This window comes from Tachyglossus aculeatus, chromosome 13, assembly GCF_015852505.1.
Source record: "Tachyglossus aculeatus isolate mTacAcu1 chromosome 13, mTacAcu1.pri, whole genome shotgun sequence".
Taxonomy (NCBI): domain Eukaryota; kingdom Metazoa; phylum Chordata; class Mammalia; order Monotremata; family Tachyglossidae; genus Tachyglossus; species Tachyglossus aculeatus.
Genome location: NC_052078.1, coordinates 7,832,034 through 7,854,738, shown reverse-complemented (window position 1 = coordinate 7,854,738; position 22,705 = coordinate 7,832,034). Strand labels below are relative to the sequence as shown.

The window sequence follows — 22,705 nt, the reverse complement described above, 5'->3', positions numbered from 1 at the left end:
TGCCCAAGGTCACACAGCAGACATATGGCAGAGCCGGGACTCAAACCCATGACCTCTGACTCCAAAGCCCGTGCTCTTTCCACTGAGCCACGCTGCTTCTACTGAGCGCTTACTGTGTGCAGAGCACTGTACTAAGCGCTTGGAAAGTACAATTTGGCAACATATAGAGATATTCTCTACCCAACAATGGGCTCACAGTCTAGAAGGGGGAAAAAGACAACAAAACAAGTAGACAGTGTCAATACCACAAAATGCTTACAATACTACTACTACTAATAATGGTACTTGTTGAGTGCTTAGTATGTGCCGAGCACTGTTCTAAGCACTGGGGTAGATAAAAGTTAATCAGACCAAGCTGTCTGTGATTCTAGCTTGCTATTGTCCCTGTTTTCAATTGCTGTCCCCAGATTCTCCTGTAGTTCAACTGTAGGTGTTTAGTTTTAAACAGAGACCTCCTTTTAGTGAAAATCAGAAATCACATTTTTTCCCCTAGATCATTAGAGTGAACGGCTTTAATAAAAATTACTACATTAAATGTCAGGGCTGTGAAAACTTGTTACTTTTAAGTTACGTTTTCATCAGGAATAATAATAGCACTGCTCTTCAGTTCTTTTCCATGTAAAATTCATTTTGTTAAAAAAAAAGTTTCCCATTCCAACTTTCAGAGGAAATCAGAACTGGTTCCCCAGTTTTACCGTTTTTATTGATGGAGAACTTTTTTTATGTGTGAGCACATCATTCATTCAGTCGTATTTATTGAGCACTTATTGTGTGCAGAGCACTGTACTAAGTGTTTGGAAAGTACAATTCAGCAGGAGAGACAATCCCTGTCCACACTGGGCTTACCCTTGGATCATCCGTTGTACATGTGCTTCTCTTGTGCGTTCAACCATAACTTTATTTCTACTGAAGAAAAAGAATGTCTGTGTGCCTTTTTGGTCTTCTCTATCATCATCATCAATCGTATTTATTGAGCGCTTACTGTGTGCAGAGCACTGTACTAAGCGCTTAGTACACATTTCTCTAGAAATGTGTTCATAGATATTCGCAAGTACACACACGCCTGCCTAGTGAAAATCCAATGTCAGCTTGGAAAATATCCATAGAACCTATTCTTGGTGTTTTACAAAATTCTGACTGGTTACCAAACCTTCTGGATGTCACTATGTTCTGGTGCTTTGGAGACTTCTAGTGAAAGGCTAAAATGCACTGGATGCAAGATGTCTGAAATATCAGTCTTATAAGATGGGATCTTTATCCAGTCCTTGTAACTTTGGAGTCAGAGGTCATGGGTTCGAATCCCGGCTCCACCACATGTCTGCTGTGTGACCTTGGGCAAGTCACTTCACTTCTCTGAGCCTCAGTTACCTCATCTGTAAAATGGGGATGAAGACTGTGAACCCCACAGGGGCCAACCTGATCACTTTGTATCCCCCCCCCCAGCGCTTAGAACAGTGCTGTGCACATAGTAAGTGCTTAACAAATGCCAACATTATTATTATTATTATTATTAATTTGCCTTGGCATATGCCAGCTGTTGCCTTGAGATATTAATGCCGCTACACTTCCTTCCTCACCCCATTGCCCCACTGCCTGGACTCTGGGTTTCTGTTGTTTGCCACTCATGGTAGCAGCAGAGTGGCACAATGGGTAGGGAAGGGAAAAGGCCGAGCCATCAAATGCTCCAAACCCTGGAGGTGGGACTTGTGGAGCTTGGCTCCAAAAAGATGGTCCTTGACTGGTTGTTTCATTCCCAACATGAGGCTGTTGCTTAATGCTGGGCTTACCTTGCACTGCTTTGGGTCAGTTCTCTTCAAAAGTTACCTTTTACCCTACAGATCTCAGCCCTAGTGTTGCTTTCTAAAATACCCAGGGTGAACATATGGATCATATGTTCCGCCATCCGCCAAACTAGCTCTCTTCCTCCCTTCAAGGCCCTGCTGAGAGCTCACCTCCTCCAGGAAGCCTTCCCAGACTGAGCCCTTTCCTTCCTCTCCCCCTTGTCCCCCTCTCCATCCCCCCATCTTACCTCCTTCCCTTCCCCACGGCACCTGTATATATGTTTGTACATATTTATTACTCTATTTATTTTATTTGTACATATCTATTCTATTTATTTTATTTTGTTAGTATGTTTGGTTTTGTTCTCTGTCTCCCCCTTTTAGACTGTGAGCCCACTGTTGGGTAGGGACTGTCTCTATATGTTGCCAATTTGTACTTCCCAAGCGCTTAGTACAGTGCTCTGCACATAGTAAGCGCTCAATAAATATGATTGATGATGATGATGATATGGATACTAAATTTTTTAACCTGATGTGTTGAGGTTCCAAGGACTCCTCTGGGGAGAGCAAATTGCCCCATCCAGGGGTGGAAGCGGAAATAGTATAGCTTTCCCTATTGTCTTTGGGTTTGTGTTAGTGAGCACAAGTTAGAAGAATATGCATAGAGCCCAATCCATTCAACTTTGGGGTCATGGACATTTTAAAATGGCATTCTTTGTCCACTATCCTCCAAGGCTATTCTGTTTTTTGGGGGTTAGTTTTACATCTAGTTTTCTTTTTTCAGGGTCCCTCAGGAGCAGCAACAGGCTCCCCTTTATTTTATAAGCCTAGTTTCCTTGTGAAGCCCTCCCTTTTTGTGGTATTTATTTAGTGTTCACTGTGTACCAGGCACTATACCAAGTGCTGGGGTAGATGCAAGAGAATCGAATTTGACCCAGTTCCTGTTCAGTCTTCATCCCTGAGGCACAGAGAAGTTGTGACCTGCCCAAGGCCACACAGCAGAGAAGTGGCTGAGCTGGGGTTAGAACTCAGGTCCTCTGCCTCCCAGGACCATGCTTTTTCCACTGGGCCATGCTACTTCTTTCAAATCACATCTCCTCCAAGAGGCCTTCCCTGAATGCCCTCATTTCCACCACCCACCCTCCCCTCTGTCACCTGTGCACTTGGACCTGTGCCCCATAAATATCTGATATTCACCGCACCCTCAGCCTCACAGCAATCAATCAATCAATCAATCGTATTTATTGAGCGCTTACTGTGTGCAGAGCACTGTACTAAGCACTTAGGAAGTACAAGTTGGCAACATATAGAGACAGTCCCTACCCAACAGTGGGCTCACAGTCTAGAAGGGGGAGACAGAGAACAAAACCAAACATATTAACAAAATAAAATAAATAGAATAGATATGTACAAGTAAAATAAATAAATAAATAGAGTAGTAAATAGGTACAAACATATAGACAGCACTTAGGTACATATCCTTACACTCTGCTATTTCCCTATCTGTAATTTATTTTAACGTCTGTCTCCTCCTCTAGGCTGTAAGCTCCTTGAGGACTGGGATCGTGTCTACTAACTTTATTATATTGTGCTTTCCCAAGTGCGTAGTTCAATCTCTGCACACGATAAGTGCTCAATAAATACCATTGATTGATAAGGCAGAAGAAGGATTGAGGGCCATATTTGAAGATGGGGTGATTTTATTTGTGTGTGTGTGTGGCAGGGGGGCCAAAAAGATGAGTCCATGTCTGCTGTCACCTCCATAACCATAATGCTAAACCAGGAAAAGATCATCCTTTCCTAGGATACTGCATCTGCTGTTAGCAATGTCTGGCCTTTTTTTTTAAAAAAAAAAAAAAAAAAGAAAGAGCTCCTGACTGGGCTTTAGATTCTCCATACAAGAAGTCATCATTATAAGCAGTGGTTAAGAACATTAAGGAAGCCAACAAAACCAAAATGGGCCCGCCATCAATTTACATTTGAAAACCTAGAAGTTCTTGTAAAGGGCTGAGCATTCCTAACTTCAGTGGACTACATGTTTATCGCCCTGATCAAAATTAGGAAACTGAATACCTGTAGGCCTGAATGCTGAAAGGTGTTTTGTTTTTCTCCTTGTAGGGGCCTGGAATAGGAAATGCCTCCCTCTCCACTTTTGGTTTTGTGGGAGCTGCACTTGAAATCATTTTGATTTTGTATCCTTTCTATTACCAAGAATTCTGTCTGTTAACAAGTATTCTGTATGGTTTTCTGGGGCACTGGTAGTTTACTAAGACACTTTCTAAGAAAGAAAAAGAAAGAAAAAGGGCCAGGTCAGTCCGTCTCAAGCACTCGAAGTGTTTTTTTGTTGTTCCTTTGGTTCTTAAGACTTTTTTGGAGACTGCTGAGAACATAAGTGTAACTTGCATTCCTTTGGAGGGTCTCTTTTTCCTTGATTCTCACAGCTATCTAATGGTGTCCTCTGTCGTCGGCTTCTATAGCCTCCGTTTTTTTGGAAGCTTCACTCCCAGGAAGGATGACACAACTATGACAAAGGTAAGGTAAAGTCTTAGGTGGCAGCGGGCCACCCAAGGCAAACTGATGGTTTTATTTCGTTCTTACCCGGAATGGCTCACTTGCAGGGTGATCGGTGTTTGTTTGTAAGCTGCGTAAACACAAACGGGAAGATTTTCAAAATGCTGAATGAGTGGGAAAAAGGATGTGCCCTGTTTAGTTTGGATGGCATCCATTCAGTTGTAAAACGCCTGGAATAGCAGGGCTTGTTAACTAGCTATAGAAAAGCTAGTGAAAGGACTTTTTTTCCCTCCAAAGAAAACGTATTGCTAATGAGTAACTTTGATTGTGCTAACTGTACTTCAGGGAGCTTGTTTGAAATCTGAAGAACTTGGTTGCTACAAGTAGCCCAGACCAAGTATTTCAAATTTGAATAATTAAAATAAGACCGAGGAACTCTATTCAATAACATTTTGCAGTCTGGGGCAAATTTGACTTTCTACAATTTGACATTGGCTTTATATAACAAATGTTGTTATCTCATGCAGGGACTCAGACAGATACATGATTATAAAATTTTCCCACAGGCTGCCTATGGGAGTAATAAAAATGGGTCTGGGTTTGGGGTTTAAGCATATGCATAGTTACTTTCAAGGTGATTATTAAGTGGAGAAAATTCTTCTATTTTGCTTTTATTCTGCCAAGACTTCCTGGAAGTAGGGATGGTAACAGAATCCATTGGGCAGTAATATACTAAAAATTTTTCAAGGTAACTTTGTAAGTTAAATGCTATCATTAAAGTGATTCAGTTTAGATCATTTAGTGTTTCTGGTATCTCGTAATTTGTAGCAATTGTTAAGCAAATTGGGGTAAAGTGTAATAATTTGAATTATCTGAGGAAATTAGGCAGTAAGTTGGGATATAGGAATATGCATTTATTTTGAAAGCGTGGGCTTTTTGCTTCAACCTGGTGCCCATCTCAAACTAATCGTATTGCGATAAATAATTTATTTCCAAAATTTAAATTGCTCTTAAAATAATGGAGATCTTTGAATTTATTCTGACTGCGTTTTTTGACACTTCCAGGTAAATGTCTTTTAGAACTTCCAACTATATGTAAAATCAGTTAAATAGCTCTTTACTGGCTTTCAAAATTCTATATTCAACCTTTAGTGCCATTAAGATAAGTTCTTAAGTTGATAACGCTTTTGGAGGTCTGCAAGTGAAGTCAGAAAAATATAACCAAAAATGCTTTAGTAAATTTGGGTTACAGATTGTAACGTGCAAGAACTGTGGCTGAGTTATTTTTGTCATTACTTTATTGTTCAGATATCAGGTTTTATTGTTCTTTCTTGAAACAGATAATTGGAAATTGTGTGTCAATCTTAGTCCTGAGCTCTGCACTGCCTGTGATGTCCAGGACATTGGGTAGGTTAATTTCCAAATTTCAGTTTGAAAATCATGGCGTGGTTGAAATAGTTTGACTTAACCAATTGGCCTGAGGCCATTATTTGAAAACCTTTGTTTTTGGGGATTATGGGTCCCTTTCTGAAATGCACGTTTTCCCCTTGTGACCTTCATATTTTTCTGTTTTCCTGCTCTACACCATTACCTGGCCCGAGCCAGAGGAGTAACAGCAAGATTAAATATTTTGTGAATTCCATCTATTGTAGCAAAGTGAATGTGTGCATATGTCATTTTCATAATGAGTTACATGACAATTTTCACTCTGGCCAATTTCACTCCTATGTTTTCAAGTGAAGAAGCCCAGATTTAAGGATGTATTGTCTTTGTTAGTGGGAATAAAATACTTCTTATTTGGAAATCATGAAAACGAGCATGTCCCTTAACCAATTTAAGTAGTGCCAATAGAAAAGACTTTAAAAGCCAGTAAAATTGTGAAATTTGGAGACGTGAATTGTGACTAACAGTTATGCTTTAAACTCCCTTTTATATCGTTGGTGGATTGTAATCTATGTATACGGGAAGACTTTCAGTGGTCTCTCCTATTTGGTGCATATTGTATTTGAACAAGTGTTCATTTAGTCCACTTATCTTTTGTAAAGTAATACGTCGTTTGTATCCTCCTTAACACTTAACTGAATGTTATTTCAGAGTGAGATTTCCATATAGGTAAGTATATTGGTTTCCTCCGGGCTTAAACTTTAGGTAATGTCAATTGTCAAATTGACAAATTGTCAGATCTACTTGGAAATGCCTTCTCTACAATATCCAGGAGAATTTATCATAAAACAATTGCTGGTCGTGCTAAGTTACTTTAGTTTTCACTGTTGCAAGAGTCCTAAGAGGAATGTGCAAGGCAGACCAAAACAGTATCTTCTTCATAGTTTTTTCACAATTAAAAGAATCTCATTTAATTGTAATGAATTAAAATGTATAAATGAAGCAAAGGTCTCTCTAAATGCTATGATACTTTAGTGTCTCTGTTTCTGTAAATTTTGCTTTACATAGAGGCTTTATTGTGTTGACATTTGCTTATGATGGGTTACTTTTCTCTAAAATGCACAGTATATACAGTTTAGCAATCACCTGATTTAAAACCGAATTTTTCCATTTGTATTTTGACTCCCCACAACTTTTATGGTATTTAAGCCACTCTCCCAGCGTAGCATTTGAAGACTCATTTACTATGCACTGTAATTTAAGATTAACAGTTGGTAATAACCTACAGTGGTTCCATGAAAGAAAGTGTACATGCTGTGTGCAGTTGTTGATACAAAGGAAACAAATTAATAGCAAAACTCACTTTTTGAAGACCAACAAATGAGATTCCTGAATAGTTTGCCATAGAGATAAATAAAAGAATAAAACCAAAGGAAAAAAGAAAGATGGAACAATTAAAATGCAGCTAACAAATGCACAGACACAGCTGTCCAAACAGGATTAATGGAGTGCATTAGAGTACAGTGAGTCATGTGGTGCTTAGCAAAATATCAACATGCATTGCATTTCATGTTATGCCCAATGGCACTGAATAGATGAAAAGAAATAAATACGTTAAACAGATTCATAGAGGCTTTTCACAGTATTAAAAAAAGCAAGTTTCTAGACTAAAAGAAAAAGCTGGATTTTGGTATTATGGGAAAGGCAAACTGGAGAAAGTTATCAAGTAATTCCCATTAACCCTTTGGAATCAAGTCTTTGAATTTCAGAAGAGGAAATGTACGGAATTGTGTGGATGCTGTGGTATATAACTAGGAATTTTGTCATCATTTTTGTGCTGAAGTGTCTTTAGAAACTTGGGGAATATGTAGGCACAAAATGTAAAAGGTGTTTATCTTCTTGTGGCAGCATTATTGAGCTTTTTTCCCCATTACTTCTTCATAAATCCTAGCCTTTTGGGAAACATCTCTTATCTCTGTGACCCAACTAACAGCATCCCTTTACTTAGAATCAAATCTACCCTTGTTTTTATGTTTTCATGGTAGGAAAAATGAGTAAATCATCAGGAAAATACCTTAAGTTGTAAATCCACCCTTTTCTTCACTCATCTTTTCCCCTTTCCTCTAAACAGTTTTGTTGGATGTATCCTAATTAGAATTTGAAAGATGCTTGCATTTTTGGATAGCAAAATATTTAACCTGACTCTTGTTTTTAGCTTTTAAAATGAGAAGTTTTTTGTTTTGTTTAAAAATATGCCAGTAGTTACACTCTCCAAGAGTATTCCCAAGTAATCATCAGGTGGCATTATCTAGCCTCATTATTGCTGCAGTTTTAAGATACATGTTACAGCAGGGCCCATTTTTATGTTAAAATTGGTAAGCTGTTTCTCACCAAAGAGTAAATAGAAAGTAAACACTCGTTTCTCTTCAGGATGATTTCATTCCATTGTGGGTCTCTAATGCCTGAAATTCAGCCTCTTCAGTAAAGTTCAGCCACTCATTGGATTGGAAATGTGCAACGAAATCATTTGCACATTGCATACCAATGAGGGGGTCGAGATGAGCGATATTTTAACCACTAAGGTATAATAAGGTAGTCCTATAGTAGTTAGGATCCTCTGGCCCATTTACATCTCAGTTTTTTAAAAATGTCAGCCAAAATAGTTGAAAGCAGACACTCCTTGCTTTCAGTTTTATCCATTTTGCACATAACGATTTTTCTAGGGGTCGGAAACTGTGATTCCAGGGAATCTACAGAACTCCAAACTTAGTTTCTCTTTAGTTTAATTGGCTTTCAGAGTAGGCATTGAGAATGGTGGGTTCATGTGGGAATAAAATCAAAGCTTTGAAATGTAATTTCCAGGCATTTTATCTCCAGATACTCAACTTTTCGAATGCTCAAGATGTTATAAATTGAGGTTTTCTTAGCAACAATGAATTCCTTTGGAAACCATGTGTTAAGCTCTCTCATGAACTGCGTTTTGGCTTCATCAGGAAACAGCTAGTGGATTAACATTTTCCACATTATCTTTTAAATGAAATCTCCTTCAATCAAAGAGAAGAAAGATTCCCAAACTGTAACATGAAATTCAACAACCAGACTTTGTAGGTGGCATTTTCATCACCTCCTCTTCCATTAATTTTTGAACAATAGTTATTGATTCTTCTGCCTTATCTGGCCTCTTCCATGATGCCTTGGGACCAATACAATTTCTTTAAATGTTGTATAAAGTAGAAAACAAAATTGTAGTACTAACCCTTTGAAATGCTGCTTTAAATTTGTTTTAACGCTCTCCCTGCCTATTTCTGATCCAGTGGGTATAGTCTGTCATCTTCTTGCAGGAGATAAAGTGGATTATTCCCTTTTGTTTCCTTTATGAGGGGAGTCTGTTTAAAACCAGTCTTTTTAGGAGAGGGCTTTTTGTGAGTTTTCTTAAATGTCCCACTAAGTCTTTTTCGTACCCTTTGCCTCACCAGTGTTCTGTTAAATCAGAGAAGTAAAACAGGAAGGAATGGAGCCCCAACAAAAGTTTAAAAAAATATAAATTAAGAATCTCTTTAGGAGAAAAGATTACTTACAAATGTTCAAAAATTCAGGCTTAGCCAACACCGAACTGTTTTTTAAAAATACATTTCTCTCACAATCTATCCATTGGCTTCTTTTACATGCATTCATGTCAAATGAAGTTCTAGAAAGTATAAGGCTGGTGGTTTTAATATTTTTATAGTTCAGTCTGGAGATGAACGTTTGAATTGTAAATTTTTGTACATATAATTGCTTAGCTTTGTAGTTGTAAGGCAAAAATTTCTAGCTATGTATTTTGAAGAAAGGAAAGTACTTGGAATCAGAGACAGTTCTGCTAATGCCAGTAACTACTTACCTTTATTTCCTGAAATTGCCCTGGTTTCTGAATACAGAAATCTTTCTCCTAAGAGAACTGTACCCACGATTCTAGGGGTGTGCTTCACAATCAAAATTATTCTAATCTGTCTACAGTACAGATATGGGATATTCAGAAATATCTGGGTTTTCATTTGAAAACCGTTTCAGATGGATCATAGAATCCAAGAGCTGGTGGGGACTTCAGAAAACCATCTGAATGGTAAGCTTTTTTTTTTTTAAGCTCAGACTCTGCCTTCTCTTTAAATGTTGAGAACCAAAATGTGATACAGCGCTCCAGTAAGGGTGTGACCAAGGTTGAGTGTAGGGGACTACATTTCCCTGATTCTAAATCATGTCCATGAAGCTCATATTCAGCTTGTAGTTCACCAGGACTCAGAGGATCTTTTTCTGCCCTACTCATGTAAAACTAGGCATTAGCCACTTTACATTAGTATACATTTTTTCATGGAACCCTAGAACCCCATGCAGGCAGTTCTACATGGGGCAGTATTGATTTTTTTTTTTTCTTTAACACATGCAAAGGGAATGATTTAACAGATTTTTGCAAGTACCTATTCCATTGTTAGTTTCCAGTCACTCACTACCATGGAATTGGCTCCTGCAGTAGGGCCACCTGCAAGTCCCATCCTGCTTCCCCCCCAGCCCCCCTGCCTTCCCAGCTGTCATCCCAAGTGAAGGTCTTCTCTGCTTACTCTTTCCTCGCCCCCCTCTCACATCTTAAAAACACTTGCTTCCACCCTTCTCACTGCTTCTTGCAATTTGCACTGTTATTTGGCTCCTTCCCCCACCCTCCAAGCAAGTTCAGGGCCTCCCTAAACTTAAAAAAAAAACACCATTCCTTTACCCCAGGAAACCCTCCAGCTATCACCTCATCTCTCTGGCTGTCCAGATTCCTTGAACTGACTTAATTCATTCCTCTCTACCATCTCCCTCCCGTCAAACCCCACAATTTGGGTTTCCCCTCCTTCACTCTCTCCAGTGACTTTCTGGCTAAGAATGATAGGCTCAATTCTGTCTGACTCTTCCTTGACCTTTTCAGTCCATCATTCATATCTATGGACCACATACTGTGTACATAGCGCTGAATTAAGGGCATGGGAGAGTACAATAGAGTAAGTTGACATCCCTGCCTTCAAGGAGCTAATAAGGTGGCACTAGTTGCCTTTGAAACTAGTGACCGCTTCTTCTTCTTTCAAGAAACCTGGACGTGGTTTTCCTAACACAGTACCCTCCAGGCTTTTCTTTCTACTTCTCTGATCGTGCCCTCTCAATCACATGTGCTCATTCTTCTTCCCCTAACTGTGGGGGTCCACAAGACTGTCTGTGTTTCAGGCTTTCTGTGCCTCTTGCTCTTCGCTCATTCTCTCAGGGAGCTCATCCCTCCTCTTCGTGGAGAACTTCCAAATCTACCTCAGCTCTGACCTCTCAATAATTTTACATCCAGTATTGTAATAATAATAGTGGTACTTATTAAGCGCTTACTATGTGCTAATCACTATTTTAGACCCTGGGGTAGATACAAGGTAACCAGGTTGGACACAGTCCCTGTCCCACCTGGTGCTCACACTCTTAATCCCCATTTTACTGAGACCCAGAGAAGTTAAGTGACTTGCCCAAGGTCACTTCCTCTTTCCCCCACAAAGATTAACATCTTCCTAACTTTGCCAGCACTGTCGACAACACTTCCTACCCCCAAAACCCTGAAACTTAATTTCGTCTTTGACTCTCTTCTCTCTTTTTACCTCCCACTTTCAACCGTGTCCCTAAATTCTGATGCTGTTGCTTCTGCGACGTTTCCCGGGACCCCGCTCCCTTTTCATCTCCATCTTTTCAACCACCTCGCAGGTCCACATCCTTGATGCCTCCATCCTGGCCTCTCTGGTTAAAGCTCGTTTGTTATCGCACTAGCTATCATGAAGTCTGAGTAAGGAAACCAGTTCTACACCCAAGGGGATTAATATTATCCCTGTTAACCTACATCTGGCTATGGGCACACATGGAGCGGAGAGTTCCCTTTTTATTAAGAAAGCTCAGGGAAAAGGATCAGTAGCAAACAAAGCCTTTCAAATTAAGTGTAATTCATAGTTTATAGAAGCAGATATTTTGATTCTGTGACCTTTCAAACAGCTGGAGGCTACATGAATGCATCTTTACTATAAAACAGGTGTTGTAATTCTTTATGCTTATACTTCAGTAGGCAGGATTGTAAAGGGTGAAAGAAGATAAATGCTTCAAAAAAAAGTAATTCTCTGACCTTCCCTATCTTCTCTTGCAAAGTAAAATCCTTACCCCTTAGATTTGGGGTGAATTGTTTTTGAATGAATGAAATGATTGGCAGTGGGCCAAAATACATTCAATCGGAGCAGTTTCCTAAATTGTTCTCTCAAAAACATGTGGTTTAGTGTCAGGTGTTAGAGTTTCTTCCTTTTCTGTAAACCAAAGGACGGATCCAGAATATAATCAATAATTTAGTCATAGATACACTTCCACCTGGTAGATGCAGTGTAGCAGAAGGATGCACTCATGCCCCAGTTTCACCTGAGCAGTTTCTGGGTTCTCAGAAAAGTAGTTTGAAGGAAATGGCTAGAAATTAGAGCAATTTGAAAAGAAAAGCTTGTAACGGCATATCGTGAGGAGGGATTCGTTTCAGGATTTTGGCTGTGGTTTCTAATATCCTGACAAATGTAATCTGTTGGTAGTCCTATTTCTAATGGCCATTTTGGTGTTGTGAAGATAGTAAAATTGTCAAAATGCCAAATATCACTGACTAGATCAGAAACATGAATGTGCTTGCTGAAAGTTGAAGTTGACTCAGGTGGGCCGGGGAACATGCTTTCTATTGTTGCTTGTATCATGGGTGGGGTAGACAGCTCTTTTTGAAAATAAAAGTTCTGCTCTGTGTACTAGCTCTTTCTCACAGGTATGAATAGAGGGGCATGTTTTGTTCTTGGGATGTAGCACAAACCATTTTAAGTTGGAACGTGGGGAAAAATCAGTGTGCTTTCTAGGGTACACTAGACTGTTCCCAGTAGTCAGTCAGTAACAAAACAAATCTGACATTATCTTCAGATTTCTCCTTAAATGACAGACTGCCCTCATTGGATGAGTTTAACTTGCCGGGATTGTGTTTTCTCATTTTCTCGAGCACTTCCTATACTACTCTGGAATCGGATCGGTCATATTTGTTGAGTGCTTACTGTGTGCAGATGCTCAGTACAATATTTTTGATACTAATTTGTTTTTTTAGGGCCTTTGAGATGTTGCCGCTTAGAAATACCAAATCTGGGATGCAAGTTTTTGCATCGAGTTCTGCATTAAGCTGTATGGAGCTATTGCTGGAAGACATAGGCTAAAGCCTAGCTATTTCCCAATTGAGGGGCTCTTTCAGTTTAGCCCCACTGATTGTTGCAGCAAGGATCCTGAAATGGGATTTTGCCCCACTGTCCCTTTTAAACTTTGTCTGGCTTAGTTGGCGGGCAACAACATTGGTCTTGGTTCTCAAAACTTCAGATGGATCTTCCAGGCTGAGTACCCAAAGTGGTACCTGATTGTACTTTCCAAGCACTTAGTCCAGTGCTCTGCACACAGTAAGCACTCAGTAAATACGAATGAAAGAATGTGCTCAAAACCGGTTTCCAGGATCCAGTGCTCTGCCTTGTGTTCTGGCCTAGAGCCTGCCTGCACTTGCTAAATGCTCTTCTCCCATGGGTTGGGTGGCAAGACTCGGGGGGCTCCATGCCTGGGACAACAGCTTCTGCTCTTCCTCTTCTGGATGGAGCCAGTGAATCTAGTGAGGGTACTGCCTCCTGCCTAGACTCAGCCCACTGAGGCACGTGGGAGTTGCTAGGACCTTGCTTCTGCTTCTGGAGGTGAAGGGAGGAGGAGAAGAACCTGTGGGAGCCCCTAAAGCAAGGAGGCCTAGTGATTCATCAGAGAGGCATTCTGCCGCAGGCTGAATCAGTTGACTTTGAGTGCCTAGATCTAGGAAACTTCCCCCTATCATGGGCACTGATGTGCTCTAATGAATACATTCCTTAAGGGGCACCCTGAAGGGTGAGGTGTCTTATAATTACTCCCAGTAATTACTCCGAGAGGGAACACAAACTCCAGCATGTAAGGAGGGCACTTGGGAATATGGAGTTGGTCGACCCTTGTGTGTGAACATCGCTGGGCTAAAATCATCTGACGTAATCTCAAAAGAAGAAATGGCGAAAATAATACTGCTCAGTAAACCCTCCAACATAGAGCTGCCAGGCCATGGGCAATGGTCCAAAATCATATTAAAAGGCCTTCCCTTCTCTTTAACAGGAATTACTAGATTTGATCTCCTTGGAGACTTTGGAAGGTTTAACTGGCTGGGAAACTTCTACATCGTCTTGTCCTACAATTTGCTGTTTGCTATTGTGACAACGCTGTGCCTGGTCAGAAAGTTCACTTCTGCCGTCAGAGAAGAACTTTTCAAGGCAATAGGTAATTCTGGGGTCCGAGTAATTTATTTTAATTTCTCTTGGTAATTTGTGATTTTTTTTTAACTTTTAATTAGTTTGAAGCCTCCCCATATCCTTGGTCCCCGATGATTTTTATTGAATCCATTTTGATTGCTAATTATTGCTACCACTCGTATGTTGCTCAGGAAATGATGGTGATTCACATTCTCATGTGGCCTCAGAGAGTGTTTAAAATAACTTTTTTTTTCTTTTTACCATTATCCCCTCCCGTCTTTAGGTCTAGATAAACTTCAACGATCGTACAATGCAAGACACTCTGAGGCCACGAAGCCATCAGCAAACGGCCATCAGAAAACACTGTGAAATACCCGATCAGTAGTCGATTGCAGTTACAAAAACTGAAAACTCCAACCTCATGACATTCCCGTCGCTTTCATCAGAATATTTCTGCGTTGATTTTGGTTCCTACTGTGGGGCCCAAGGTGGTAAGCGCCGTTCCTCACCCTCTACTTCCGAGAACCTGACTACATCAGATCCCTCTTTTCCCACTGGACTTTTTGATCTGCCCCTTTAGACATTGGGTCTCTGTGAAGCCCGGAGTCTCTTCTGTGGACAGATTTTCTTAAGTCAATAGATATAACCCTGGTTAACACCTTAAAAGCTTTCTTGCCTCTTATGAAAACAGTGCTCGAGAAAAGCTTTGGAATTTTCTAGGGATTTATTTGGAGTCCAAAAGAAATGCGACCGGAAGGGTGAAACATTAACAGTTGGGGTCCCGGAGACTCAGGAAGGCAGGAAAGGCCAGATTCTTGGCCACCCGAGAAAAAGCTCTTACAAAAAGCAGTCAAGAGGCTGAGTCCTTGTCATAGATTCAGATTTACTCTTATTGAAAAGTTGGGTTCGGTAACAGTGCAGTGGTTGGGCTGCCAGAGGGTTCTCTGGAAACAGAATGTCTCATTTCTGGAAGGTTTAGTAGTAAGGGATGGAAGCTCATTTTCAGCCAACTCTGAAAGAGGAGACTGTTAATCAGTAGTCAGGGAGCCAAGAAATAAATATTAACTTCCTTCTTGCATCTGAGCCCAGCGGGCTTTGTAGAAAGCCATAGAGGTCCTTCTCTTCCCCCCTCGCGTCGTCAAAGTCATGCTTTCCAATAAGCTAGGGTAGGAGGCATTGGGCAGTCAATCAGTTGCCCTGCCAGATGCGCATGTCTCCAGATCCCCCTTTTTTCTGTAGTGTCAGTGCCAGTGTGGAATCACACTGGTAAATTAGTCTTCGCCTTATAGGCTGCAAGTGCATACAGTTTTCTTAAGTGTTTTCTTTATATGAAGTAAATCATTTCCCCATGCTTTTAAGTCCCGATGACAACTGTTGAGAATATTAAAGCTCAGTGGTGCAAGCCGCTTCTTGTTTCACTAAGCCCTTCAGCCCTGCCTTAGTCCCGGAGAGACTAACTGAAATGCCAAGCTTCCAGCTACCAGTTTGGCATCAAAATCAATGTGTCAGCATTTTCCGGAGCGGACTATTTCTGCAGGGCAACGTGATCTAATCTTTGTGGGGTTTTTTCTTTCTTCAGAAATATTGCACTACCTGTTAGATGGTTTTCCTGGTTCAGCAGCTCCATTAGATGAAAAATACTAAAATCTGATTTAACGTTTCCGTTCGCGGGGCCAGCCAGCTGAAATACTCTGGTGGTAAAACAGAAAATGTGGACACAGATTTGCCCACGATTCACATATATGCAATTTCTATATACACACATGCACAATGTGTATGGGACTAAGATTGTCTGTGTTCAGACTAGATTACTAAAAGTTTGTTTTTCACAAATTGCTGAATTTAAAGTTTCTTCGTGAATTTCTATTTCTGGAAACTGGAATGCTGAGAACTTTGTGTTCACTTGGAACCTGAGGATGAGAAATGACTTTTCTCCAGGAGAGTCTGCATTTCCCATCTAGTGTACCTGAGCCACGTCACCTATCAGGTGGGCTTCAGCCTTGATCTGTTCTGCATGCAATGTGGGTGCAGTAAAAACACAAAACCATCCTTCAGGCTTGTAAAAGTGGTTTTCTGAAGCAGCTAATGATCCTGGAATTGAGCTAGAGTGGAAGAGCAAATACACAGGAAGTGAATAAAAGGTAGCCCCTTGCCTCTGCTTTCTCATCTCATGCTTGTTTTCCATTCGAGCACTAGGGAAGTGCTCTGCACTGTAGAAAACATTGGATCCTGCCTGGGGGTCTTGGGATCACACTTGGACGGGCAACACTGAAACTCAGGCAGAGAAGGGAAGTCGGTAAAGGAAAAGGACAGGGGATTGGGCGTACACTAATTGCACTGAACTCTGAGCCCACCAGTGGAGGAGGCTTCCATGTGCGTGGGGTCTGCAAAGCACTGGTGTGTTTGTTGACTTTTCATAGCGGTCTCCTTTCGTTGGGCCCTCGGAAAGCAGCAGTAAAGCATAGAAAGCCAAATTTAGGTCTGCAGAGGGGAAAAAGAGGTTTCATTAAAACAAAAGGTTGGTATGGGAAGACATACTGACTGTGGTCTTTGTTACTGCTAAAAGTGAGGAGGGGCCCACGAGGGCCCGGAGGGCTGCGGTGGAGGCCAATCCAGGAACCAGCCTGTCGCTTTCGGCAGGCAGTGCGCTGCTCCCCAAAATAGTGGGAAGCTCTGGCACGTGACAGAGGTGGTGAAAATACCACTCATGGCATGAATTTGGGGAAAGGTTTCTATATTGGAGTGCCACTGCACTTTCTAAAAAAAAAAAAATCTCCTTTCAACCGAGCCATTTGCTTTAGATGAACGAGCTCCCATGGGAGGCTTTCTGGAGCCTCTTCGTCCTGAGGCCGTGAGAGATGTGCACGCAAGGCTTCTGGACCGGTCAGTAATGGTACTTTTCACAGCTGGGTAGACATGTAATGAGTTTGTCCCGTGGGATAGTTGGGGTGGCTGGGCCAGACTGCAGAGATCCACATACTACCAGTTCTACTCGTTTTGGGAAATGCCTTCGGTTATTGACTGGATGTACATGCACACAAGCGACTGCATGGAGATTTCCATTTACTCCCCTGTAAAAAGGGGTGTTGGATTTGCAGTTCCAGATGTTGGACCGGGCTTTGGAGTTTATCTTGGACTGGCAATTTTAAGATGGGGAGACAAAGTTCAGGTCACTTCAGAGGAGGCACTGATTATCAGTTGGTTCTGAAATACTTTTTATAAGAGTTTTTAAACCGCTTAAAGCGTTTGCTCCCTCTTCTGCTTAGTCTCACACTGCTGTCGTGTTGCACATTCACTTAGCAACCCCGAAGTCAATAATTTATTTGGCTGTGGGTACAATTTTTTTTTCTGTTTCACAGCACTTCTGAAATGTTCTCAAACTGCTCTGTTGAGTGATTTCTCCCTAGTAGAGGTCTTTGTGTTCTTAATCGAGAGGTCCTGCACATTTAAAGGTTCCCAGAGCTGACTCTGGTGTTACCAGCATCATCTTCATGTGTTGGAAGAGCAGTGTGCGGAGGTACTTCTTTGTTGCCTCACTAACCATGTACCATAGATATGACCAAAAATGAATGTTTAAAATCCTCTTTGTTGGCTTGTGGCTCGTTGTTCTTAGCACAGTATTTTATTGCACATTGGCGGAATTGTTGTAATAGGACTTTTTTTTTTTTTAATGTGAGCACATCTCTGCAGTATTGACTTTTTAAATTTTTGAAATGACACTGGCGTGATGTTTAGAAATCATTTTTGGATTCACTGGTAAACTATCTTTGTTTACAGATTGTAATGTGATGTTTTTCTCTTGGTCCAGTTTTTTTTTCTGAGGTCCTTTAAGTGTAACTGTTTTTAAATGTCATAGGAATTAAAGAGTTTTACAAAAAGCTATGTCACATGTTTAGCCGTATTCATGTGTTTAAAAATAAATCTTTTTAAATAATCTTAATTCACCCCACGGTCAAATGTTTAGCAGGTGGCAGTCTGAGATGGTGTTTGAGTGGCATCGAGGAAAACATCTGCTCGCTGATCAGGTGAAGTAAGTAATCGCCTCCTTTTAGTACAGAGATGGAATGGAATGAATACCTCTGACCTTCCCACACAGCCCCAGCATTTCCTTTCCAGAAAAATAACCAAAAAAAAAATCCATTTGTAGCAAATTGTGAGTTGGTGAATTTTGTGGTTGGGCTGGGGTTGTAAATACCCCCAACAGCATAATAATAATAATAATAATAATGGCATTTGTTAAGCACTTACTACATGCAAAGCACTGTTCTAAGCGCTCGAGAGGATACAAGGTGATCAGGTTGTCCCACTTGGGGCTCACAGTCTTAATCCCCATTTTACAGATGAAGTAACTGAGGCCCAGAGAAGTTAAGTGACTTGCCCAAAGTCACACAGCTGACAATTGGTGGAGCCGGGATTTGAACCCATGACCTCTGACTCCATAGCCCGTGCTCTTTCCAATGAGCCACGCTGCTTCTCTATACAGATGTGTAGACAGGGATAACAGTTACTTCAAACGCTTTCCTTTCATTATGTTATCTAAGAGCTCACGGGGGACCATGCACACACATTGCTGTTGGAAAGTATGATGTTTTTCGAAAAAGTTAGTTTTTATTCTGCTCAAGTGAAATCTAGACATGGGAACTTCCATATTGGAATCTGATGGCTTCCCTCGGATGCAAGTTTGAGAGCTGTTCTAGCTGCAGACTCATTTCCATGGCGTCAGTGTTTTATAGATGTTCGAGAACCCATTTTTGCTTGTGCAGCTGAGGGGAGTAAAACAGTATGTCTTCTGGGTAGTTATAACACAATTCATGCATTATGGGGTATCAAAGAATATTAAATGTTTCCCTAACCCTTAAGCTTTTCAAAAGGGGTAAAGTTAATTCTATAAAAGAGTTCAGGTTTAGAAGTCAACAATTGTGATGCCCGCAAGAATCAAGGCTATTTAAGGAGCGGCTTTTCAATACACCAAAATGGTGCAGAGGATTTTTGGAGGTGACTTTGAAGGAAGACACACCATGAACCAGTCTTTTCTGGCCATCATTTTGCATAGTAACCACAAGGATTTTACAGACCGGGTGATTGCTGAAGTCCAGAGAGTGATTTTTTTTTTCTGTTGCCAGCTCATAGTTGTATAAAATGATTTCAAATTCTGCTTATAACACCCCACCCTCAGCCGTGGCATCGAGCTGAGCGGCAGACTACGTGGGACCTGAGGTGGGCAGAGTAGATCATCCGCAAAAGAGTATTCCTGTGCTCCTCAATGAACATGACTCTCTGTTATGAAGGACATTGCAAGAGAATTGGGAGGAGGAAGAGAAGGCTTAGGTTAGTATGTCCTATTGTTTTCTAAAGATTTCACTTGAGGTGGGGGGTCAGTAAGCGCTCAATAAATAAATAAATACGATTGATGATGATTCCTCATCGCATGGAGGCGGGTGGGGAGGAGGGTAGTCCATTGCTGAAAGGCATGGCTGGAAAGATGGGATACGTTATATGAGGGGGAACGTCCCCAACAAAGCAACTCCACTTTTATTACAATGCTGTCCCAAGAGCTTAGTATAGTGCTCTCTATGCAGTAAACACCTACTAAAAAACAATGCGGGATTGCAAATGACAGAATTGTTTCAATAGAAACTTGGAAAAATGGCATTTTAATGATAAATTCAGGATTGAGTTTTGTAGCAGTTTCCACTGGCTTCTGGAAATTTACAGTAGATACTTTATTTAACCCATTATAGTCCCTAAGTTTGCTGGCTTTAGTGGGGGGAAGAGGGGTGGGTATATGTGTGCATGTGTGTGAGGTGATTAATGTTTGGTTCTTCCTCATCAAAAACAAACTCAGCCCTCATTTCCCTAACGCACTGACCTCTGCATATGGTCTTCTGTCCACTTCCTCGCTGCACTCTTTTTTTTTTTGGTTTTGTTTTGTTTAATTCTTTAAATATGTTCTTGTTTACCTTTTATCATTACATAATTGGAATTGATTTTGAGTAAAAAAAGCCTGTGGAAGGCAACAGAACATTTTTGGAAAGTCATTATTGGACAGCAATTTTATTTTATTTAGTTAGCCTTGAAATTATAGATATACCAAATCCATTCACTATTTTTAGTTTCCCTTTGTGGATTTGTCCTTGAAATATAATCCCTGCCTAAAAATGCCCAAAGCAATAATTGGATGTTTAAAAAATATGTTTTGTCTGCGTTTATTGCCGTTATTTCTAAAACTTCAGTACTTCGATGCTTGATCTATGATAATACCATTTGGGATGTTTTGTAGCTATAACCCAAAATATCACCAATGGATTCCTTTAAGTAACTTTGGGAATCTGAGATTGAAGTATAGTCATAGTCTTCAAAGTTGCTGTTTTGGATTATGAAGCAATAAAATTGAAACATCTAATTTTCATGTCTTGGTACTGTTTTCATATCTTACTTTTATATGGTTAACTGGATATACCCTGGTGCCTCTTTTGTATTTGAATGTAGTCTTAGAACAGTTTTATAAATGTCCCATTAGAATGGCCTCATGGAGTTACGAAAAATTAATTAGGCAAGGATAGCAAACTTTTAAGTTTTGGAGAAATTCATCAGCCTGACGCCTTCCCACCAAACAACACATCTTGGTCCCTGATTTACGGGACAGTATGGAGTGTATAATTACCCTTTTGTAAAACGTGGTCTTGGAAGAACTGATCTGTGAATTGTACATTTTTTATTTTTGTCCGGGACTTCATATTAAAAATTCTGAGTAAAGAAACCTACAAAATTTCTCTGTAAAGTGATCTTAGGTTTATACAACATTTGGAAAGTGTTGTGCTTGATAAATACAAGCCCCATAGATACTACAGTGAATCCACTACAGCAGTACAGAGAGTGTGGAATCAAAGAGGGATGGGGTGGGAAACTGCATCATGGATACATGGATACATATATCCATAACTGCATCATGGATACATGGCCACATTCCAGAACCACCCTTGGGGGATTATAGGACACCAGTAAGAGCCTGGGTCCCAGGTTTGTTGGCATCAGAGTCATTGAGGAGCCCGAAGCCACTGCTGTTTTAGCACGGCGTAGTGCTAAACAGAGCAGGGACCTGAGAGTCTAATTCCGGTTCTAATTCCGACTGTTCTAATCCCGACTCTGCCACTGTCTGCTGTGTGACCTTGGGGAAGTCACTTAACTTCTCTGGGCCTCAGTTACTTCATCTGTAAAATGGGGAGTGAGACCGTGAGCCCCACCTGGACAAGGGGCTGTGTCCAACCCGATTTTCTTGTATCTACCCCAGTGCTTAATACAGTGCCTGACAGGTAGTAAGCATTTAACAAATGCCACAGTTATTATCATTATTTCCAGTCATTTGGAAAAACTACCAACTCTTCCACCTTTTGCCCTAGAGACCTGGCTCCTTGGGGTCATCATCAGTCGTCATCAATCGTATTTATTGAGCGCTTACTGTGTGCAGAGCACTGTACTAAGCGCTTGGGAAGTACAAGTTGGCAACATATAGAGACAGTCCCTACCCAACAGTGGGCTCACAGTCTAAAAGGGGGAGACAGAGAACAAAAACCAAACATACTAACAAAATAAAATAAATAGAATAGATATGTACAAGTAAAATAAATAAATAAATATGTACAAACATATATACAGGTGCTGTGGGGAAGGGAAGGAGGTAAGATGAGGGGGATGGAGAGGGGGGTGAGGGAGAGAGGAAGGAAGGGGTTCAGTCTGGGAAGGCCTCCTGGAGGAGGTGAGCTCTCAGTAGGGCCTTGAAGGGAGGAAGAGAGCTAGCTTGGCGGATGGGCAGAGGGAGGGCCAAATCAGGCAGAGAAGAGCATTAGTCTGGAGGACTTGAGAAGTGACAGTTTCAGGAAAAGCATGTCAGGGCAATAGGCCAGTGACCATTTACTACAAGATACAAACTTCAGTGGGGAGCTGGATGTACATTACTGCCTCAGATTCTTGTAAAGAACTAAACCTCCTTTAAAGAACAAACTTTTTTTAAATCCAACTACTAATACCCTCCATTCATATAATTAATGTCTACAGCATTTTGATACACTTTCTCATTTTATCCCGCAGTCTTCCCTGTGAAGTTGAAGGGACAGATGGGGAAACACGTTTTGTTCAAGGACACTCGGTGAACAGTGACCCAGAACCCGTGCCTCTTCTCTTGCCATTGAGTGGTCACCTCCCAACCTGCTGCCTTCTCACTAATCCTTGCATGGCCCCTGAATCCACACTCTGTAAAGCCGTAAGGAGCGGGGAAATTCAGTAGAAGCAGCATAGCTTAGTGGAAAGAGCAGGGGCTTGCTAGTTGGAGAACATGAGTTCTATCCTGGCTCTGCCGCTTGTCTACTGTGTGACTTTGGGCAAGTCGCTTAACTTCTCTGTGCCTGTTACCTCATCTGTAAAATGGGGATTAAAACTGTGAGCCCCCCGTGGGACAACCTGATTAGTTTATATCTACCCCAACGCTTAGAACAGTGCTCGGCATATAGTAAGCACTTAAGAAATACAATAATAATAATAATTATTATTATTATGTCTTTTCTTCATTGCGTTTCCTAAGTAGGATGTCTTTTGCTAGAGTTGACTCGCTTCAACCCTGAAGGCAAGATCATTCAGTAGGTAAATCAGCAGGTAAATCTCCCATTACCACAATTTCAGCCCTTTCCA

At 40.9% G+C, this 22,705-nt stretch overlaps 1 protein-coding gene across 1 annotated transcript in view; it reads left to right on the top strand.

Moving 5' to 3' along the window:
* Positions 1-17,902, top strand: part of LMBR1 (limb development membrane protein 1) — a 121,835-nt gene extending 103,933 nt beyond the window's left edge. The window contains exons 13-17 of the mRNA XM_038755662.1: positions 3,900-3,973; positions 4,223-4,313; positions 5,633-5,699; positions 13,887-14,048; positions 14,304-17,902. Coding sequence (XP_038611590.1) covers positions 3,900-3,973; positions 4,223-4,313; positions 5,633-5,699; positions 13,887-14,048; positions 14,304-14,389 — 480 coding nt within the window. The 3' untranslated portion in view covers positions 14,390-17,902. The remainder of the gene's footprint in view (positions 1-3,899; positions 3,974-4,222; positions 4,314-5,632; positions 5,700-13,886; positions 14,049-14,303) is intronic.
* Positions 17,903-22,705: the final 4,803 nt, after the last annotated feature.